Raw genomic sequence first — 24,462 nt, forward strand, 5'->3', positions numbered from 1 at the left:
ATTTAACGTATTATAGAGGAATTCAATTTCAAGTCACAGTATGATGTACTCATTATGCATCTCAACCGAAACCAGTTTATAAATATTTAAGGTCTTTCAAAACATGCCCCCCAAACTCATTATGTCGATGGCCTCAAATCCACAATTAAGTTTTTTATGAAAAGGGCTAGATTTTAGATACTTTGCAACAAAGCTAAACAACGCACTTCCACTGGTCATTAGACAGAACACAAACCCCTCATGCTAATTTGTTCGCATTTGGGAACAACTCATATAGTCTCACTTACTTCCATGGTGAGAAATGTTATGTAAGCTGCGTTAGAAAGAGAATACACCACGCTTCGTATTCGAATCTAAAAATTAAACACAGATTTTTTTTTAAATTTCTAACTTTATGAAACTATCTACCAAACCAAAGACCGCATTTTGGAACAAAAAATGAGACTTGTATTGCATTAATAAAAATAGCGATTTTTATAATGAATTATTTTTATATGAAACGATAATAAAGTGAGGTGACAATAACGTTTGTAATACGTATCTAATAAAATGCTGGTGTTTTTGTATATTTTTGTTTTTTGGTAAGGTGAGCTATTAAAATAAATGTTCGCATTCCAAGTTTTAATATTTCAATTTAATTACATTATATTATATTCCACTTATGTCAACGGCTAACATTATAATAAAAGTGACAAGCGTCAGCATTTTGGCTTCCACCGCAAAAAGTTGAATAATGTAATTGGACATGTTCCAGCAAAAAATAAACTAGTTTTGGAATTATCCAGAATATTGTAATACCCTTATATATTTAAAGGGCACAATGTATAAAGAAACCACATTGATACCCGTGATACAGCTCTTGTAGTTGTATAATGTCGATTAATTGATGAACCTGTAGCAAGTACAAAAACATTACATAAGTAATCCACGATAATCAATCTTTGGATTCTCCACAGTGTATAAGATAAGATAAATATGCATTTATTTAACATAATTACAAAAATATTATGGTTTATTTCATACAAAAAAGTGGGTAAGTATAAAGAATTTTAGAAATAACTAAAATCTCTTTCGTAATTACAATTTTTAATAAAAAATTATTTTACAATTTATATTTTCAAAATCTTTGATCTAAAAAGTCTAGTTCGTTCTTAAACTTCTGTGAATTTGCAAATTGATATGAGGTTATAATTTGTGCCTTTTGATCAAAAACTGACGCAATGTGTTATTTTATGGATGAAGTGTTATTGTTCTATGTTCCATGCAGCCAGCTATGAGATCTCCACATCTCTAAATACGCAATATCAGCATCATGCGCTGTTTGATTTTGAAATCATTCTCTGTTACACTAAAATATAAATGAAAGACGTGACTACAACACATACCTGAATTCGTGGTCATTGTCGAGGTCATTCTTGTCATGTGGCTTAGAATCCATGTTCCCGCGCTCGCGGGATGTGGTCCAGACACTGCCTCTAGTTCACCATGCTACAGAACACCAACACCACCGCTATCACTTCCCGATTCCCAACAACAACAACACTGATCACAGTGGTCACGGCAGTTTAATCACCACACACTTCTGCAAGTCCACTCGAAACATGGAGGTTTAGAAAGGCAAAAGTGCCGGATTTTATTTTCTAGCGAGGATTTAGCATCTAAGATACATTCTATAGTTCTACATAAACGTTAAATAATAATTAAAAAGTTCTACTTTAGCGATCGAATGGAAAAAAAGCCTTGTGTAAGGTTTAAGGATTGCTACTTCGCTGAACAATTACGTACATAGTATAAACAATTCTACTAATAGGAAGACTTTAAAACATCGCAACAAATTGCAATGGAACAGTATCGGGTGTATCTGTGCTATTTACCATTCAGATTTTAATGCGGTGCTGGTTCACAGTTTATAGTCCTTAGAGTTATTGGTTATCTGAAATATGCAACTGCCAAGGAGTAACTACATAATACATATATACAAGCATCGATGGAACATGAACAAAAGCAGTAAATGAAGTAGGATCAAACTAAAAGCTTTAAACTGAACTACTTAGTACAGGCATTTTTCAACAACAACAAAAAACAGCCGATTAATTCTACTTCTTTAACAAAAAGCACACAATTTTATTTTTTTAAATACAGACACTAACACCAGACAAATCCTGTTAATTCTTCCATTACCACGTGCAACAAGTAACACCCAAAAACATATATTTTGCAATCTAAAAAGGTCAAACTGTCACCGTATTACAATTATTATAAAAAGTTATCATTGTTAAACATTCTTACAGATTATGACACAGTAGTATATTTTACAGAGGGCTGTTTTGTTGTAATTTTAAAGCTTGTTAAATATAAACCTAAATCTTCAAGCTTGATTGAAAATGAAGATTTATTGGAAATTATATTCGCGAGACAAGTCAGAAACACGCAAATTTACTTCCAGCTCCGGGTTTTATTTATTTATTTAGGTTTCCTTATCTGACAACAAGCGATTCCAGCGTTATTATACAAGATATTCACAACAACTTTACTTACCTACATTTTTCGAGATATTTTATTAGAGTTTCGCGGTATAGTCAATTATTAGAAATCTAACACTACACATAATAATTTAAACATTATACTCTGTTCTTAATTGATTAAAGCTGAGACTAGAGATTTAAAGACAATGTATAGATTTCGGGCTTGTTATTTGTTACCCTTAAAAAACTAACTGAACAGTGAATTTGTAATATGAAAAGACCAATGAGCTTGACTAATGAACAAAACTTCAGAAGACCTTCATCGAGCAAAGGATATCTACTTTCGCATCACATCGATTTGAAATTTTAATTTACAAGATGATTATTTATTGAAAAGAGGGGTGAAATCTTGGTCAGCCTGTACCTGGCTGCGGGCGGCGCACAGTGGGCTGAAAATCGCCTTTCATAGACATAGAGACTTGAATTTTCAAGGGTATTTTTTTTGGCTAGAAATGGATTCTGCTGATCATTACTATGCTATAAAATGTCGTACGAAGCAATTGCGTGTACAAATGAAGGAGTTATAATTTTTTTAAGAAAAAATTGTATGGCGCTGACATTAAAAATGAGGCTATCTCTGGAATCATAAAGTTGGCCGTTCTATCCTTACACACAGGTAATACTACTATTTATTTGTATTTTTTTGACATACTTCATATTGTGGCGCAAGGTGCGATTTTTTTTTTTTAAATACTTAAGTGGAAAAAAAATATTTTTTTTGTTCGTCGGCTCGTGACTTTTAGGTGTACTAGAGTGCTAATATTACGAAAAATAGCACTATTGATGTTGTTACCCGAAAACGATTTTTTTTTCGAATTTTGGTTTTTTGTATGGAGATTTTCAGGAAATCCCTGCGGCGCACGGCAAAACTCAAATTTCCTGAAAATCTTCATACGAAAAATCGAATTTTCGAAAAAAAAATGTTTGGACTAAACAACACCAATAATGTCGAATTTGTCAAACTTAGCACCCTATCAGACTCAAAAGTAACAAGCCGCCACTGATAACAACATACCTATATAAGGATAACTAATATCAAGCGGGTTTACCCTAAGAACCACAAGAAGGGCAAAGAACATCTCCGTGAAGAACAAAGGGAATGTTTTGTTAGAGTACTTCGTTAGGAGGGCAAAGTCGAGATACAAAGGAGATTGTTCTAAAGTTAGAGACTTTAAAACGGACGCTCAAGATATTTTACCTACTTAGAATTTTAGTTTGGAATGTTAAATTCCATTGAGGCAAGGTTTCTTTAGGTAGCTTAAACTTATTGTATTTACAATTCAGTTAACGTTTGAAAAATCGTAAACAATAGGAAGCAAAACTCGATTTGGGAGGCGGGAATGGAAATCTCCCGGGATTCATTTATTGGATAACCAACACCTCCGTTGTAGGTCATCCCAAGTGATTAACTACGTTTGGTGACTTAGCAGGGTATATTGGGGTGAGATTTGTCCATGTCTCGGCAAGGGATGCGCCTGCCAACCAACTGCGTGACAGGTCTGATCAAGAGAGGCCGGTTGAAGGAGACCCTTTGTCCTCTCCAACGGGACTTTCTCGACCCATCGTCTTACTTCGCATAGGGAGAGATGGGTTCATACATCCGTCACTCCTGGATGACTCACACATTTTTTTCCTTCCAAGAACTTCTTTTCCTTAAAAAGTCCCTCAGCATCCCCAAAGATTACATAGGCCCTAAGGAAAAAAAATTCTGGGCCTCATATGTGGAGTTCATGTAAAAAATAAAACGAAACAAATTATTATTAGTTGTGTGTGAATGTGTTTTCAAATTCAACCGAAAATAATTTACTTCAACAAAAAAAGTGAACTGTTAATGAAAACTTTGAAAAACGTTGTCTTATTTTCACGATTTTAATCATTCATTATTGGAGTTTCAATGAAGAGGATATATAACAAGGGGTGAAAGGTGGGTAAATATTTGCAAAGATCTTTTCCTTCAGTGGTCTCCTCAGTAAACACAAATAAGCCGTAAGTAAACACATGGCAGGCTGCACGAAAGTAAGACGCTGAGCGCGCGGCGTAGCATCGTAGCATCGTAGCATCGTAGCGGCGCGGTGAAGCGAGAACCAGAATGGGAATGACCGAGAGAAAGTACTGAATTATATAGTAACGTACGTAACAGTACCGAGACTGAGTACTAGTATGTGAGAGAAGAACATGTACTCGTCTAGGGAGTAATCTCTTGAGAGAAATCTAATGTAGCGCGTGACCTTCCTCTTGTTTTGAAGGTCAAGTGTGCAAAATGTTATCGATCCCGGAAAAAAAAACTGTAGATTTGCATAAAAAACAAACCCATCCTGGAATACTCTTCTTTATATATATACGTTGTTCGAAATAAAGGAAATAAATATAGTGATACCTACACGTACAACAAAATACCAAAATAAAGCATTATTTTTTTTTCTTCTTTAATTGAGTGTTTAACTGTGGTACTTAATAGTGTACCTACATCTATTTTTTGCAAAATAAAGTTTTGAGTGATGGTTTTTTTTTCGAGTTTAGCATTTCGATATTTTAAAACCTTTTTATATTTTGCTCGGCAACTAGAATTTAAAAAAAACTTTTGGAGCCGGGCCTACGCTTCAACGCAACAGTTTTTTTTTTTAAATTTGACTTTAAAAATTCCAACTTCGGACTAATTTTTCTTGAAAACAGAAAAATTATCTCAATACCTACTACAAAATCGACTCAAAAACTACACAATGTGATGTACACGGGGAAAAATGAGTACGGCTTTTATCAAGATAATGTTAAAAATGTGACTGCATGACCATTTCCCAATAAAATATTAGTCATTCAGAATATATCTGAACACGTGTTTAACGCAAGTGGCTTGTCCGAATAAATATAATGGAAGAGAAGCGAAAATATAATTATTTTGAAGTACACGTGTTCCGACTTCCTCATAACATATTCGTGCTAAATTGATAGTTTTTTAAGAAATTTATCAAATCATTCGTTATAGGCCTCTAGTGCCGTTTTTGACAGGAAAACAAATAATTTGACCAGATTGTTAATAAATTAACAATATTCCATATCAGTAAGTTTTCTCCGTGTAGTTTCCCGTTTGAACTAGAGTTTCCGGACACCGTGTGTGGATAAAGGTGGGCTTATTGCCTGTCGGCAATGTGTTCCAGCCAACCAACCGAGATTTACAGTGGCAAAAAATAATATACCTCTTTTTCCGCCGAGTCGGAATGTTTTATACATAAATGTAAATTGTCAAGAGTGAAGAGGAAAAGGATGGGATGGAAAATAAAGGGTGTGAAGTGAGGTGGTAGTAGCGGAAATTTCGCTTTAAAGGTGGCGTTTGAGAGGGTAACCCGTACATTAGAGGGCACCCCGTAAAGGAAAATGTAAATGATATAAAGAGATGAGTTTCTCTCATTAGTAGAGCAAAAAGAGAACCGAAAGTCATACTTTTTCGTTTTTATTGATAACGTGAAATTGTGCGACTTGCTTTATTCGCTAAATTTAAAAAGTATATTCCGATTTAGTTCTCAGGAGATCATAAAACATACTCGTTTCAGTTGTCTACGTCATACATTAGTTAGTCATGAATGATATCTGGTTCAATGAACTAAAATTTGCTTTGAAAAGTAAATGTGTTTGTTTCAAAAGAGATAAAACTAAGTGAGTACAACATTTCCCTCGGGACCTATGTCATCTTTGGTGAAGCTGTGTGGAGGGTCTTTTTAAGGAGAGGAAGTTCTGTGAAGAAAAAAGGTATGAGGTGTTATCCAATAAATGGTTCCCGGGGAGGCGGTACTTAAACCCGCCTCCCAAATTGAGGATATTTTAAAATCAAGATTACTGAAATATAAAGATAAAATCAATTAACTTTTATTTTTTAAATCAAGATTACTGAAATCAGAGATAAAATTAATTTAATCTTACTAACCTAGTCCATCATTTTACTATTACATGAGTATTTCTATTGTATATTTATTTTATTATTTTTCTTTATACTCGTAATATCAATTGTAAACATACTCGGACCTACATATAAGTCAACTATATTACTTTATACTTGTAATATTGTATAATATATATACCTGCTGACAAACTGCTTTGGGAGTTTAGCGGGTATAAATAATAAAAAAAAATTTAAAAAAATATAGGCCTCAGCACGGGCAAGGCATAATTTAAAAAAAAAATATTAAAAATGTACATATACTTCGGCTATATTACTTTTTGTAATATCAATTGTATATATACGTGCATGTACGTGAGCTATATTACTTTTTGTACTATCAATTATATACATACGTACATAGACGTCAGCTATATTACTTTTATACTTGTAATACCAATTGTATACATACGTACATATAGGTCAGATATATTACTTTTTGCAAATTCATTATACTTTTTTTGGTTCGCACTTTGTAATTTCACCTACATTCATTATTAATATTTCTTAAATTATACAGATGGATAGCCTCCTGCGTACACTGTATACTTGTGATTCATTTATCAAGGTAATGTATTTCATATATTATGGAAAAGACTTTTTGATATATAATTAAATAAATAAAATTGTTTCAAATGTTATAAACTTAAGCACAGCGCAGATAACCGAAATTAATGTGTAGATTGTATTACTTCTACAAAATGTAATTAAATAAGCCCATATAATATAATATCTGCATTGTGTTAGCAGAAATTGCCTCCTAAATTATTGGAACCTAATTTTTTTATTTATTGTTATTAAGTTTAATTTGTAGAACTCCATTTTATTTTTTTATTTTTTATATATACAATAATATTATTATTGGGTTTATAAAAACAGTTTATTTTTAAACAAGTTCTGCTGTGTAATTATTATTACGCGTGACAGCTGTTTCGCCCTCTGAAGGCATTATCAAACTGTGGGTAGCCCACTTACAGACGATACATTTATATTATTTCTAGGTAGGTATTTTAATTTCATTTACTGATTTCTTAATTGATTTCTAAGTAAAATATTAAAAATTATTAATGGTTATTACCCCAGCAAAGTTTCCCCAATTAGTGTAATGTTTAAATTTGACTGAATGTCTTTATGTTAGTTATTCCCAAACGATGACTCATAGGGTTATTTTAATAGCATAATTAAGTACTTCATAGTGCACTCATATTTGCATTAGGTTTGAAGATATCTAGTAGGGGTGAACGAATTATATTTGTTTGTTCATTAATTAGAATAGCTTTCGGATTATTAGAGTTTTTGTTAATTTCTAATTGCTCTAAAAGATTCAGTTTACGGCCTTTATTTAGTACGTGTAACGGAGTTGGTTTATTATTATCATTAAGTGAGTGATTTTCATCTAGGAGATGTTTGGCAAATTGAGATTGTATTTTATTATTATTTTTAAAAGATCTTATATGTTCTTTAAACCTAGTGTTAAAGGACCGGCCCGTTTGTCCAACATAAACAGCGTTGCATTCGTCACACTGGAGTTTATAAATGCCACTATTTTGTAATTTGAGTACCTTACTTTTTGAGTTTTTAAGAGATGATCCTAAGTTGTTATTTGTGCGGAAGGCAATATCTAAACCACACTTTTTGAGGACTTTGGCAATTTTATTAGATGTCTGTCCGATGAATTCTAAACACCCGAATTTATTATTCGTCTTATTATTAGTCGTTGGATAAATTAATTTAAGGTTATTTTTGTGTTTGTTATTATTAATTATTTTTTCAATGTCTCTACCCTTGAAGCCATTATTTTTAGCAATAGTTAGGATTGTATTTTTTTTCCTTCTCGTATGCTTTCTTGTCGAGTGGGATATTAGTAAGCCTATGTACCATTGAGTGGTAGGCAGATAATTTATGTGACCATGGGTGTAAAGATTTATAATTAATGGTCGTATCTGTAAACGTAGGCTTACGGAAAATTTCAAACGTATGTTTATTATTTTCTCTACCGATAGTTAGGTCTAAAAAATTAATTTTATTATTACACTCTCTTTCAACCGTAAAGCAGATTTTACGGTTGATGGAGTTAGCAAATGTGACAAAAAGATCTAATTGTCTGTTGGTACCTTTCCAACAGACCAAAATGTCGTCAACATAACGAACATAGTATATTATGTGTTTGCTAAAGATTGAATTTAAAATTTGTTTTTCAATGTAATCCATGAATATTTCTGCAAGAAGTGGACTGAGGGGAGATCCCATTGGTAATCCGTCGTTTTGTTGATAGAATTTATCATTAAACTCAAAGTAGTTAGTTTCAACACAAATTTTAAATAGATCGAATAAGTCTTTTTTAGTAACTGGGTTTATATTAGATTCGTCTAAAATATCTTCAATGATTTTAAGGCATTCTTGAATAGGGATATTGCTAAAGAGACTGACCACGTCTAAAGATATGAACTGGCAATTGTGCGGTAGATTAATGTTTTTTATTTTATTTACAAGTTCGAGAGAATTTTTAACGCTATGTTTTGGGTAGAATTTAGTATGTTGTTTGAAAAGAAAGTTAAGTTTTTTGGCGAGTAAACAACATACTAAAACTTTTCAAACAACATACTAAATTCTACCCAAAACATAGCGTTAAAAATTCTCTCGAACTTGTAAATAAAATAAAAAACATTAATCTACCGCACAATTGCCAGTTCATATCTTTAGACGTGGTCAGTCTCTTTAGCAATATCCCTATTCAAGAATGCCTTAAAATCATTGAAGATATTTTAGACGAATCTAATATAAACCCAGTTACTAAAAAAGACTTATTCGATCTATTTAAAATTTGTGTTGAAACTAACTACTTTGAGTTTAATGATAAATTCTATCAACAAAACGACGGATTACCAATGGGATCTCCCCTCAGTCCACTTCTTGCAGAAATATTCATGGATTACATTGAAAAACAAATTTTAAATTCAATCTTTAGCAAACACATAATATACTATGTTCGTTATGTTGACGACATTTTGGTCTGTTGGAAAGGTACCAACAGACAATTAGATCTTTTTGTCACATTTGCTAACTCCATCAACCGTAAAATCTGCTTTACGGTTGAAAGAGAGTGTAATAATAAAATTAATTTTTTAGACCTAACTATCGGTAGAGAAAATAATAAACATACGTTTGAAATTTTCCGTAAGCCTACGTTTACAGATACGACCATTAATTATAAATCTTTACACCCATGGTCACATAAATTATCTGCCTACCACTCAATGGTACATAGGCTTACTAATATCCCACTCGACAAGAAAGCATACGAGAAGGAAAAAAATACAATCCTAACTATTGCTAAAAATAATGGCTTCAAGGGTAGAGACATTGAAAAAATAATTAATAATAACAAACACAAAAATAACCTTAAATTAATTTATCCAACGACTAATAATAAGACGAATAATAAATTCGGGTGTTTAGAATTCATCGGACAGACATCTAATAAAATTGCCAAAGTCCTCAAAAAGTGTGGTTTAGATATTGCCTTCCGCACAAATAACAACTTAGGATCATCTCTTAAAAACTCAAAAAGTAAGGTACTCAAATTACAAAATAGTGGCATTTATAAACTCCAGTGTGACGAATGCAACGCTGTTTATGTTGGACAAACGGGCCGGTCCTTTAACACTAGGTTTAAAGAACATATAAGATCTTTTAAAAATAATAATAAAATACAATCTCAATTTGCCAAACATCTCCTAGATGAAAATCACTCACTTAATGATAATAATAAACCAACTCCGTTACACGTACTAAATAAAGGCCGTAAACTGAATCTTTTAGAGCAATTAGAAATTAACAAAAACTCTAATAATCCGAAAGCTATTCTAATTAATGAACAAACAAATATAATTCGTTCACCCCTACTAGATATCTTCAAACCTAATGCAAATATGAGTGCACTATGAAGTACTTAATTATGCTATTAAAATAACCCTATGAGTCATCGTTTGGGAATAACTAACATAAAGATATTCAGTCAAATTTAAACATTACACTAATTGGGGAAACTTTGCTGGGGTAATAACCATTAATAATTTTTAATATTTTACTTAGAAATCAATTAAGAAATCAGTAAATGAAATTAAAATACCTACCTAGAAATAATATAAATGTATCGTCTGTAAGTGGGCTACCCACAGTTTGATAATGCCTTCAGAGGGCGAAACAGCTGTCACGCGTAATAATAATTACACAGCAGAACTTGTTTAAAAATAAACTGTTTTTATAAACCCAATAATAATATTATTGTATATATAAAAAAAAAAAAAATAAAAAAAAAAAAAAAAAAAAAAAAAAAAAAAAAAAAAATAAAAAAAAAAATAAAAAAAAAAATAAAAATAATTGGAACCTAACATTAAAGTATGTTTTTCTCACAAAATTTATTTTATTTAGATTATTTTATAATAAATTACACCTTCTCCTTTTCCATGTTTGCAACTAGTAAACCTCGCCCAGAGGGTGCAGATATTTTTTATACGATAAAAATTAAAAAAAAAAAAATTCTGGAAAAAATAAAAGAGTATCAGGCTTTTTTATGTAGAAGTAGCCGAAGTCCCCAGCGTTGCATGGATTTTGAGCAGAGTTTTTCATAGAGGAGTCACAGACACTCTTCTTTATATATACGACATACACTCGGGAACAATTACTAATCCGAAAACAAAATACATCACGCAAGGCGCTTGGCGCGTGCCGGTTCCCCTTCGGCCCGCTCCTCGCCCACACACCCAAGGCGAACGCGCCCCACCACTGTTACTAAGGATCTCATCTCAAGGTTCCGCTAAAATTGTGTAATCATTTTGCAGAAGAAGAAGCGGAAGTGAAAAGTGTGCAGAACTTGCCCGTTTGCGGAAACAGAAGCAGAGGTCCGCTACATCACTACACTTTAATTAGATAAACTAAAATAATACCGCACTATATACATACCAAGGTCGTACAGAGCCTTTCTTTTGACAAAAGTAAGTACCTATCTATCAACTATCATGATATATTGAAACGATTTTAATGGAATTCCACCACGAATTGTCAGTAAAAATAGAAATATTATCAATTTTCAAACCTACTGTGCAAAAAATATTTTTTTTTATGGTTATAAGTTATAAATAAAGATATGATAATTTTGTTCAGGCAGCGTAAATGGCTTGCATAAAATACCGTGATACCTCATTTTTCTAAATAAAATCTAAATAAAGGGATAAAGGAAAAAAAATAAGGTATCTGTTGGTGAAAGCTTATAAACATTATTTACGATGTGTGAACATATAACATGTCGTGTCAGTGTGATAAATGATGTTTGCTGAGCGAAAGGAGAATTCTAAAGTTCGTCTTAATCGTGAAATATGAGGCATGTGTCCATAATATATATATACTGTTTATACGTAGTCCTTCATATTTCAAATATAATGCTGTGTATACATTTGCGAACCGAAACGCGAGCCGAACTTCGAATTATGGGTATGGAACGAAGCAACCCCAAGCTGCGTTTCGCGCCATTTGCTGTTGCTTCGTCCCTTTCCCATAATTCGAGGCTCGGCTCGCGTTTCGGTTCCCAAATGTACCCGTAACTTAATACGTATGCTGTTCTAGGTTGTGAAGTGAGATAACTTTATCGACCAAAAAATATAACGGACGCACAAAATATTCTAGGAAAATAATCAAACTTTAGCGTTTTAATTGTACTGACGTGAAAGTTACGGATTTATTCATAACTAGAGTTTCGTTGAAATCATGTTGTCGAGGGAGAAAGTTCCCATTCATTTGACATTTACGTGAGAAATCGGGTTTTTGATATCGTCATTTGACCGGTCAGTGGGTGAGTTGACATCGCATTTGGGTTCCACCCAGGAAGTGTGTTCAATTCCTCGGCTGGCTAAGTCCTCCATCAACACAAGCAATATTTTCCGCTTACTGTTGTGGTAGTAGGATATTTTCAAATATTATCAGGTTAATCGTAACCCCGGAATGTTTGTCTTTCTTTCAAAAATATTAATTTGACACGTGACGCGTTTAACAGTAAATATCTATACTTTTTGGGATCTGTCAAACATAATGCCCTTCCATAAAATTAAACAAAAAAGACATCAAGCGACCAAAGAACTTTCACATTAGCATGATAATCGATTTTATCACGCGAATTTATTTGATTAAAAAATATTATTCCTACCTACGTAAAAATTATTACATTTATTATTTATTATTTACCCCAGCATTCTGTCACTTAACCGGTTCAGCACAATCGGGCCCATGGGCGGACCAATCATCTGTCATTTTAATGGTAACAAAAGATCCTGGCAGCGAATGTGTTAAAAGATAAACGAATAGGTTGTTGTCGTCCGCAGATTCAGTTTTTTTTTTATAAAAACGTAAGAAGAAGTTTCACGAGTGTTAATTACTAAACACATCGAAATTATCTGAGAGGCGAAAAATAGTTTCCTTTTATTGTATAAAATTGTTAATTCAAGGTTTGACTGCCCTGACGCTTCTAGATGTAATATATTTTTTCACAATAATAACTTTACATTCAGAGATCTAGACACATTCAAAGACAAATTAGTTCAGCAGTTTTTAATTAATGTAAATAACGAGTAGGTAATCATAATTTAGGCATAATATGCTTAATTATTCACAATATCTTTTATAATTTTGTTGTTATATTTATTATGCTTACATAAATTTTAAGATTTTTTTTAAAGTTGTTGATAACTTGACAAGTTTATTGTATTTTATGCTTTATTTTTTTTAAATTTTATTTACGTTATACTGTTGTTTTAAATTTATTTTTTGATCTTTATATAAAATCCCAGCAGATCCTTAATAAATAAATAAACAAACAACAAGACTTTGCTATTGTCTTTTAAATATTGTTTTAAATTTCCTAAACCACTCTCTTTTGCTGAGGAAACAAAAAAAAATCACGGCGATTTTATTTTAATTCTAGTTTAATTTTGAACAATATATATAATGATGTGGGTACAAACTAAAGCACATCCATTGGATAGCTGTAACTCTATTGTGTTCAGAATTATTGATCACGAAGCTTCAATTAACGTGGTACAAAGGATTCACAAACAAGAAAGTATCACAGTCCGTTTCATCAAATGCTGAATATAAAAAAACCGATGCATGCGAGCAGGTTTAGATTTAGATTAAATTTAGATTTAACCACATTAAAGTAGACAATTCTGGTTAGATAATGTCTGCTTATTATTCTAGCCTAGACCCTATTTTATCAACCCTTTGGGAAAAATTATAAGCCACACGTAGTCCCATCCAAATGTTTGATAATTCGGGTGTTTAGCAATTTCAGAAGCTAGCGCGTCTTTCCATGCACCCGCAGAATAAGTAATAATTAAGGTTGTTTCCCCTTTCCTAGGATGTTTGTGGATTTTCAGTTTCTGTCAAAAAGCTTCTCAGAGTAAGGAAATTTAAGTAAGGAAATCTAATATTTAATGGGTTTGTATTGAGGAATGGCAATCAAATAATTAATAGCTTTATATTGAGGAAAAAGTAGTATGGTGATTAGATACTATTCACACAACTTTAAAATGTTATAATCCAAAATTACATTTCATTCGAGTAACATGAGTATGAAGAGGAAGCCACAAAATAATTAAAAGCTTATTATTATGAATTATGAATGATAAATTTCGTTTCTACGGTCAAAACTTTTGGATTAACAATGAAATACAACTGGAATAGGTTTTCGTCGATTACAACTTCACCAAAAAATAAATGATATTATTTCTGACGAACATGGTGGAAAACTCTCTACGGCCATATTCCATTATGGCATACAAAACTAGAAAGTAGAAAGTGTATTTGATAATAAAAATAAAATCACAATTAAAATGAAGTAATAAAAATACAATAGACAGACGACACGCGGAGCGCGCTGCATGACTCTCTCCTGTTATTTTACCCTTTTACGAGTATTAAAACAGAAAAAAAATACCATTGGGTTTCCACAATTATCCAGCTTCGAGGAAAACGTGAAAGTGATTTCGTTAGCGGAATACTTCGTCTCTGTAAGGGACACAGAATGTTGCAAGAGAAAAGCAAAAAAAAAAACATTTTCAATATTATCGTGAGACAATTAAACCTTCGTAAACGTGAGTTTATTTACACGACCAACTAACCGGTTTGCTTCAACTGTGTCTTGGTTAGAACATATAATATAAACTAAGTAACGTAAAGATGCACCGCTGTCAACTCCGTTGTAACCTGTCCCTCTTTAACTTAAACGATATATATATAAAATACAGAAAGGTTACAACGCCAGGAACACACAAAGTTATAGTGTTTCATTAAAAAAGCGTTTCATAACAAAGTTTCTAATTTCAAAAGAAAACTTAACACTTATTTTAATCTTTAGAAATGAACCGAACTATCCCACAAGGTCTGCGTGTTCGAGAAGCGCTCCCACTCTAATTAAAAACTTTCAAGGAATCAATTAAACAGCTCCATTTTTAATTGATCGCTTGGATCTTTCGCAGAAAACGTTCCAATTAAAACTTTCCCGAAGAAAAAAATGCAAATCACGAAGCAGTCATTAATAATGTCTCGTCTTTCATCACCTATCTTCCAAACAAAATCGTTACGTTTAATTTTTAGGCATATATTAAATACAACTAATACAAACAAGACAATATTTAAATCATTAATTTCACAATCATTATGTACTAATTAGAAAACAGAGTTCAAATACAAAACTACTCTTCTTTTCGGAAGTAATAAATTAATGTTGTGAGAAGCTCATTCTCGTTAGTGTATTATAATCAGAGATGTGCTTTATTTCAAATAAATCCATTTCAAATGGAAATGCAAAATGGGTATTTTCCATTTTGCATTTTAAATGCTTTTCTAAAAACCATTTTGCATTTTAAATGCTTTTCTCAATGCATTTTCCATTTTAAATGCTTTTTTGCAACATTCTTCCTACTATCTCCACTCATCTTTTTTTCATAAGCCCCAAATATCAGTCGGTCCTCAACCTCGCTATGAGAGATAATTTATATTTGTCAAGTTGCTCCCTGGTAGGAGCCCTGGCAATTGAGTGATACCATTACAAAAAATACTGATTCAAATACTGAACATGACCACGACGGAACATGACATGACCACATGACGGGCAATAACGCTGTAATATTAAATGTTAGATTTCTATGTAGTTACGTTGGCAACATTAGTCCCGCGGAAATTTTTTGTGGTTTCACAATCTGTAGTCGTGGTGTTTTTGGATTTAACACCATGTAATATGTTTGTTCTACATTGATTTCCATTATTAAATGACAAATATGTTTAAAAATTCTATAATTATTTTAATTGTTTGACCTGAGAAACCATTTTGCATTTTCAATGCATTTTTAAAATAGGTATTTTGCATTTTGCATTTGAAATGCTTTTCTAAAAACCATTTTGCATTTTGCATTTTCAAATGGAAAAGTTTTGACCCATTTCCATTTTGCATTTCAAATGGTTTTGGGTACCCATTTTGCACATCTCTGATTATAATCGATTTTCGTTATAGGTTTCATTATATAGGTACTAACCAATATTAACAGTTTAATAGCAAATAGTGTACCTACAAATAAATATACCAAGCTTTAAAGAAAATAATAATTAGGTCGAATCCGTTTTTTTTGTTCTATTATTAAGATGCTATTTTTCTATGTTAAGAAAAACACAGCAGTTCAAATACATGTCTGCATGTGAAATTTTCAAGAAACACAGTCTAAATACTCAATTAAGTAGAATGGATATTGCCATAAGATATTGCGCTTGCTCAAAGGTATTGTTCCTGCTGTATAAGCAATCTACTGCCAGTGTCACCATGAGTTAGAGTAAATAAACCGGCTCTCAACATCAAGATAATCTAAACACAATTACAAGGTCCAAAAACAAAATGAATACTGCACTTGAAGACATTAAACCAGAAGAAGACGTTTTTTTTAAAATTTGCGTCTTAAGTAGATTTAAAACTAGAGAAAATAAAAATCAAATACTTTAAAGTATTATTTTTTTTCTTCTACATTTCTTCTTGGTAATTTTAAATTATTACCAAAATATGTTATTTCACATGGTCACCCTAAATACATGTTTACTACTGTATTGAAATCAGTTCCTTCAGCTCAGTAGGTAACCATTATTTATGCAACAATACTATCCATTCAATATACATATTACTTTGTGTTAATTTTATTATTTTGTAAAATTATTAACCTCGACACAGGCTAGTCTCGGTGAGGTTAGTAATTAAAATGTGCTACCGCATGTAAAGAAAGAATAAATAAAATAAAATATATAAATGACACGGTAAATAATTTCACTAATACACGACGGGAATGCTATTTTTTGATTATTTAAAAAGAATAAAATATAATACAATAAGAAAGAAATCAATAACAAAACTGAAAAGTTCAACTAAACTACTGTTTAGTGTGTTTTTATTTTTGGAATAACTGATCGAGTAAAACCTCAAATTGTAATATTTAATTATTGAAGACAATATTAGCGATTCTTAAGGGCGCGCAGGAGCGCCGAGAAATTTTAACGATAGGTATTTGTAAAAATTATTTCTATTTCGTTCATCTCAGCGGGGACAGCAAAAGCGCTATCGGTGTATTGGTGAACCCCAATGCGTGTGTGTGCCTGTTGTTGACTCATCATCTCGGTCACATTGCAACTTGTGCGTAGGTATATACATGTGACTGCCTGCTCCGAGCTCATCTTCTGCACACGCACAAATCAATGAGACTTGTGCGTGCGTGTATACAGGTTGCTGCCTGCTGCAACAGATAAGTCAATACGCGTCGCGACTTGAGCGTGCGTATTCCTATATAATAGATATCTTCTGCGCTCATAGTTCATTCATCTTGTTACTATTAGTAAAGTAAGATGCACGCTGTTTTGGTTTAGTAATATCGGGAGATTCATACCATCTTTTTTTATAAAACGGCAGCATAGGCGCAGTAGGTCCTTTTTTAATTAAACATATAAATATCGCTAAAAATGTTGTTGTTTTTTGGCTCTCCCTGAATAACGTAAATTCATCAGTTTTGACTGTATGCATAAAGTGCATTAGTGCAAGTCGGTACATTTGTTAACATATCTAGTAACCTATAATAAATATTATTCTACGTCTTAGGCTGCGTATACACACGCCAGCCGAACAACGGATTATGGGAAAGGAACGAAGCAAAAGCAAACTGCCCTAAACGCTGCGCCGCTTGCGGTTGCTTCGTACCTTTACCATAATTCGTGGTTCGGCTCGCGTCTCTGTCCGCAAAGAGTGGCGTGCACTGATTTTTCAGTGGGCTAGAATCCTAAGATTGAAAATACGACATTAATGATGTTGTCGTAGCTGAAAATTATTTTTTTTCCGAAATATCAATTTTCAAATTCTGTGCACGCCACTATTCGCAAATATATACGTAGCATAATATATGTGTATTTAGAAATTGAGTTACATAAAATCGACTACTATATTACCTACATTCAACTCAAAAATGTTTTTCTTACAGATAAATAATGGGTAAAAGAAATGGAAACAAAGCGCGTTTGTTTTTATCTACTAGACGAAAAAAACCGATTATTAGTATCAAACGACAGATTCATGTTGCACCACGTTCGACATCTAGGTAAGTCGAAATATCGCTTTCCTGTTACTCTTACTACTGAACCTTCCTAAGGTTACCTTTACGTACGTAAAGTTTTTTTTCCCGTAAGTTGCTCACATAAGAGAGTTATGGCAAAATTACCAATGGGTATCGTTTACATTGATAATTTTGCCATAACTCTCTTACGTGAGCGACTTACGAGAAAAACCTAAAGATTTATGCTATGAGAGCCGTGTATTATGTAGCATGTATAACGGGAAAATGGGATGGACAAATTTAAATAAATAAATCATTTGCATTTACATGGATATGGATGTCATCGATACTACTTTTGGAAACTTAACTACATCTTCACTAATGCATGAAACTTCCATGGATGAATCATTTGCTCCAAATATAGACGAAAACGCAAGTTCATCATCATCAACAACGCTTGATGATTTGGTGATAGAACCAGACCATATTGATGAAACCCATAATTTCGAAGGTCGCAGAATTGTGGATATAAAATATTTGTTTTCGGAGATATCAAATATAAAGCACGAACACACCAACTGCACATTTTCCGATTTAAAATTTGTGAAGGAACGACGAAATGGTCTTCTAAGCCAGTATGTTTTCGAGTGCAAAATGTGCAAGAAAATAGAATACGTACACTCCGACGACCCGAAACGGAAAATGTCTATAAATACTGCTGTCGTCGAAGGAGTGATGTGTACAGGAAATGGGTATTCACAATGGAATGAAATTTGTGGGGTTTTAAATATGCCAAATATGGATTGTAAGACTTACACGAACATAGAACAATGTTTAGCGCCAACAATTGAAGAATGTGCCTTAGAAGAAATGATCGCAGCTGGTGAAGAAGAAAAAAGGCTAGCCATTTTAAACGGTGACGTAGACGAGGGTGGCTATCCTTTGGTAACGGTGGTTGCAGATGGCTCCTGGGCAAAGAGGTCGTACAAAAGTGGATTTAGCTCCTCATCTGGCGCAGGGTGCATAGTTGGACTACGAACTAAAAAGGTTTTATTTCTGGGAGTGCGAAACTCATACTGCTGCATATGTGCTAGAGCTACTAAACTACACATAGTTGCTTCTGAGCACAGGTGCTTCATAAACTGGCGTGACAGTGCTAATGCCATGGAAGCCCACATTATAGCAGAAGGGTTCTCGAGAAGCATGGAAATGCATGGATTGAAATTTAACAAACTAGTTGGTGATGGCGACTCCAGCATCATGAAAAAAATAATGCAACAAATGCTATATGGTCCTAACCTTATAGTACAAAAAATAGAGTGCAAAAATCACTTACTCCGCAATTTTTGCAACAAAATGAAAGCACTTGGAAAAAAAAACCAACAACGCCAAAGGCTTTGTACCAGTTCATATAAGGAAAAAGGTTGAAGCCACACACAGGAATTAATAGACGAGAAGATAATGGCGAGGGGTAAAATCAACTGTTGAAGAACGAAGGGAGTGAAGCTGACTGTGATTCGTCAATAAATCAATCTGACAGTAAATAGGCATCTCGCATTATAATATGACCATTTACTTCTTAAAAGTAAAATCTGCTTTTGAATGAATAGACATTTTTACATGGGAGCGCAAATTACTCGCCACGTTATGAACAAATTTGCGAAGTCCAAATTCGGCAAAAAAATTCGGTTCTATTTTCAGAGTCGAATATTTCGTTTAAGTATTTAGTTAAGACACTTTTATAAATGTTCATAATTTACTTCCCAGCAACCAACCAGCTTTGTGTTTCGCGTCCAGACGTTTCTCGATGTGATAGTAACAACTGATTCATATTATACGATGTGAATATGCTTAAAATAAAGTAAAATAATGCTTATATATGGAATGTAATACGACAATTGGGTTGATTCTCTTTTTCACATCTATTTTTACAAGTTTTCATAGTACAAGTCAACATTTTGCCGTGTTATTTCGTAAAATGAACCGATGATGCCTCGACCATAGTTCGCACAAGAATGATGACGTCACGTTTTCAAATTTCACTTGAGGCCATACGCGAGCACAGCCGGCTCCAATGGAACCGGTATGGGGAGTGGGGATAATACGCTTTTAATCACTTAGGGCAGGTCTACTAATATTCATATGTCTATGGTTGAAGCAAACGTTTTACGCATGAGAAGAGCTGTAGTTGGAGCAGTAAATTACAGGAAAGAGCAAGAAAACACAGTACAAAGTGATAAAATAAAAAATTTGAAAATGGACATAAAAAATACCGCAAATCATGTGTTTGGTGATCATAAAAATTGTGCATCGTACTATTGCAAGCCGGAGAAGTATACTGATGATCCAAATTTAGTAAGCGATCTTCGAGATTGTGGAATATGGACTGATATCCAACAATTCTTATTGTCTCTAATAGCAAATGCAGAAAGTCTTATTATTGACATGACAAATAACACTGTGGAGCAATTCAACAACGTTATCGCCAAATTTATAGGTGGAAAAAGGGTAAATTTTACTACAAGAGGATCTTACCAAGCAAGATGTTTTGGAGCAGTAGCTTCGTGGAATAGTGAATTGGCAACCCATTCAAGAATACAAAAGAAAATCCAAGGCCACAGTCCCGGCAAATACACGAAGCACTTTATAGAGAGCAAACGACGTTCGAAGGAGAATACACAAATGTGTCGAAAAAAAAAATTAAGTATAATGAAAATACGACAGAAAAAAGAAAAAAAAGTTACAGGGCCCAATGAAAATTATGGTCAATTGGAATTAGAACCAGATATGCCACCTGAAATATTTGAAACGAAAAAAAGAGGAATTTCTCAAAGAATTATCTTCAACGAATAAGGAAGAGCTCGAACGGAATACGGTAGGCCAAAGCAATAACAATCTGTGGGCAATTGAAAGACGTAAGCGGATAACGGCGTCTAACTTTGGAAAAATATATAAGCTTCGGCAAAAAACTTCAGTTACGGGAGTATTAAACTCTTTACTGTGCTCACAATTCAAAGGAACTATGGCCACAAATTATGGAAAAGAAAATGAAAGCCTAGCAATAGAGCAATTTTCAAAAAAAACAAGTTTGCAGGTATCCGCTTGTGGGCTATTTATCGATAAAACCAAAAACTTTTTAGCGGCAAGTCCGGATGGCCTTATCGGTGAGGATTCTATAATTGAAATTAAATGCCCTTATAGTATAGCAAATATGTCACCAGAAGAGGGAATTGCACAAAAGATAATTGATTACTGTAAATTGGAAGACCATTCTTTAACATTAAAACGGAATCATAATTACTTCTACCAAGTACAAGGCCAGTTACATACTACTCGTCGTAATTATTGTTATTTTGTTGTGTGGAGTCCAAAAGGTTTGCTGTATGAAAAAATTGAGAGGGACGATGAAATCTGGCAAAAAATCGTTCCACTGTTAGAAAATTTCTACCACCAATGCCTTTTACCAGAAATAATTGACGGTCGCATACCAAGAAATTTACCGGCGAGGGAAAGGTATGGACCATAAATTGTTTCAATTTCATTGTGTAGATGTTAAACAGTAATTTTTTTTACAATAAAGCGTTTAAAAACAAAAAATATTAGATCATTGAAGAAGATTGAAAATGTCAAGTGATGTAGGAGGTATTCCCAAAAGTGCATTTTTCTGTAATAATATAACGTATTAAAAAAGTTAAATAAAACACTAAACTAGTTATGTGTATGTACCTAATATGTAGCACAATAAACAATATGGTGCCTCTTATACATAGATTTCAATATTCATTTGTATAATATGATATTATAATAACATAATCGATTCAACAACATGTGGTAGATGCATGTACCACTGAACATACGCTGTACCAGCATTCCATCAAACGATCAGTGGTGTATGTACTTACCATCACACATTTTCTTGTAAAATATAATTTAAAAAAAAAATCTAGAACAATATATTTAGTCAAATATAAAAGTTTTTTTTGGTTCGGTAGTTGTATCTTAAAAAAAGTGTCCTATAAAGGGATAATATTATGTTGAGTACAACCTTCAAAAGTTATCAAAAAATATTTTAATTAATTTTTGTGTTCCATATCCAACTCGGCAATACGGAACGGAATCATCTCGGGGTCTGTCTGAAACAGGTGTTTTTTTTTCAATTTTTTTCCATTAATTTATTTGACGTAAACAAATTAAATTTGTCACAATAACTTTAGTAAATAAGCTCGGTAAGTATTGGCACACTCAAGATAAGTCACCAAACAAAAAATAATTTTAAAAAAACATCGATAACTCGGGACATGACAACACTAGTGGACTAGTGTATCGATATAATTATTGAGAATGTCACATCACTTCGTTGACTGTATACGTATTCAACAAAACCCTCTCCGCCCCCCCTCACCCCCGAATACTGAGAGAAAGGGACACATGCACCTCAGCCTGATAATACCTAAATAAAATTGTCAAAATCGAGGTTTTGTAGTCCTCATTTTTCTACTCCAAAACTGAACCGATTTCCAAGATTTTTTTTACCAAATGTATTGGAAGAAAACATTCTATGTCTGTACGTTTTGCTTTTTTTAAAAATACATCGTCTTATTTGTATACTGAACGTTTGTTGATGGCGTTAAAAAAAGGCAATTTTAACAATTTTTGAAGGGTTATAACTCCTATAAAAAGTAACTTATCAAAAAAATCAAAACGTACCGACACGCTTGCGGTCAATATTCATATTATGTAAAAAAATATTTTCTCTAGTGTCAAAATCTAGAGAGGGAAATGAGGAATACGTTTGTATGGAAAAAAACACCACCCGGTTTCCTCTTAAACGAAAATTTGAAACAGAACTGATCAGAAAAAAAGATACAGTCGCATCCAGGACCTAGATGATCTTTATCAGATTTTTATTTCATTCACAAGAGCAAAAAGTATTGTTATTATTATACCCATATCATCATAATTGGATAAACATGTACTAAGAATTAAATATATTCCATGTATAAATAATCCCGACATCAACAGAAATGCCTCCGCTTTCATAAAGAAATTCTAACACGTCGGAAACGCAATGAAGGGGAAAGGGGCTTGCGAATAACGGACTATTCGTATTTATATTCAAAGTAGATCTCATAAACCCATTTCTTCAGAGCCTCGCTCGAATATATTATTGTTAAATTCGCTAGAAAATATATTCTTTTTGAATCTGGGACTATTTTTGTACGATAAATTGTAGGGACAGATCCCCAAGGCAATTGGAAAGGGTTTAAAACAGTATAATCTCCGGCGCATACCCAACTAAAACGGTTTTATTCGGAACAAACTCAACAACGTAGAAACGATTAATTTCATTTCGACAGAATGGGAAGCTTCGTTTGTAATTCGGGGGAAGTTAATTAGAGGACGCCCCGTTTTGAGATTTACCTGAGCGAATAAGACACATTTATTCTGAATAGGTGCCGTATATTTCCCAGCACGTCAAAGTGGTTACCTTTATTATATGTACTCTTGAGTAAGTTTCCAGGTTACGTCTCATACAACATCTCATACAACGTCTCACGCATTACGAGCGGAACTGAGAAGACTCCATACAGCCCGTTTGACTTTTCCCTTGGAACATTAAAACTTTTAACCATTCGTTGATCTTTATGGATATGTATTATTTACATAAAGAGAAAATAAAGTTTTCCAAACCAATAACGTATAACGTCACGTATCCATTTTCATTTACGATACGACTCTTCGTTCTACACAGTCATACATATATCGTAGAATAGAAAATTGAGAGCGGTCTGAGATAAGTTGTAAACTTTCCGTTCTTGGAATATTTTATTTTACGTGTCCTAGACGTATTCAACAAAAATACGAATCAATAAGGACAGTGAGACGGAACAACGTAGATAACCCCTAAGCTAGAAAAAAAGCCTCTGCCATATTTTGACAGGAAGTCGGAGTATTTCCGCATTTCAATGAAAACAATCCGAACACTAAAAAGTGATTTTGAAAGGTGATAAATTACGCTTTAAAATTATATTATTATAAATAAAAACACTATAGGTATTTGACATATTAAAATTTTGAATGCGAACATAAAAAAATGTAAAAATGGCTCACTTTACGTTTTTTGTAACTAAAATTACTGATAACGAAAAAATGTTTTACAGACGTTGCACTTCACTTTTTTGTCGTTTTATATAAAAAATAATGTTGGAACCTTTGGTTTCCAAAATGTGCACATTTTAAACATTCGGCGTTTAATATCTATATTTGAATATAAAGCATGTTATATTCTCTTTCTAACACCAATTAGATCATATTTCTCACTATGAAAATAAGGGAGGTACAACGATTCCTATGAGACCATATGAGTTTTTCCCAA

At 33.0% G+C, this 24,462-nt stretch overlaps 2 protein-coding genes across 7 annotated transcripts in view; both read right to left on the reverse strand.

Moving 5' to 3' along the window:
• LOC149425361 (oxysterol-binding protein-related protein 1) overlaps positions 1–24,462 on the reverse strand; it is an 80,771-nt gene that overhangs the window by 39,570 nt on the left and 16,739 nt on the right. For 3 of the 6 annotated variants that reach the window (XM_089650583.1, XM_089650582.1, XM_089650587.1), the window contains exon 2: positions 1,386–1,582. The exons of 1 other annotated variant lie outside the window; for it this stretch is intronic. In XM_089650583.1, coding sequence (XP_089506709.1) covers positions 1,386–1,438 — 53 coding nt within the window. In that variant the 5' untranslated portion in view covers positions 1,439–1,582. Of the gene's footprint in view, positions 1–1,385; positions 1,679–24,462 lie in introns of all 6 variants that reach the window. 2 more of the 6 variants (XM_089650585.1, XM_089650584.1) reach the window with 2 other exon arrangements.
• The window catches only part of LOC149425362 (oxysterol-binding protein-related protein 1-like), an 84,378-nt gene continuing 63,851 nt past the window's right edge, over positions 3,936–24,462 (reverse strand). Inside the window, exon 11 of the mRNA XM_089650578.1 lies at positions 3,936–4,239. Coding sequence (XP_089506704.1) covers positions 4,218–4,239 — 22 coding nt within the window. The 3' untranslated portion in view covers positions 3,936–4,217. The remainder of the gene's footprint in view (positions 4,240–24,462) is intronic.

The sequence above is a fragment of the Hesperophylax consimilis genome, chromosome 3, assembly GCF_061612785.1.
Source record: "Hesperophylax consimilis isolate HC1 chromosome 3, BYU_Hcon_1.0, whole genome shotgun sequence".
Lineage (NCBI taxonomy): Eukaryota > Metazoa > Arthropoda > Insecta > Trichoptera > Limnephilidae > Hesperophylax > Hesperophylax consimilis.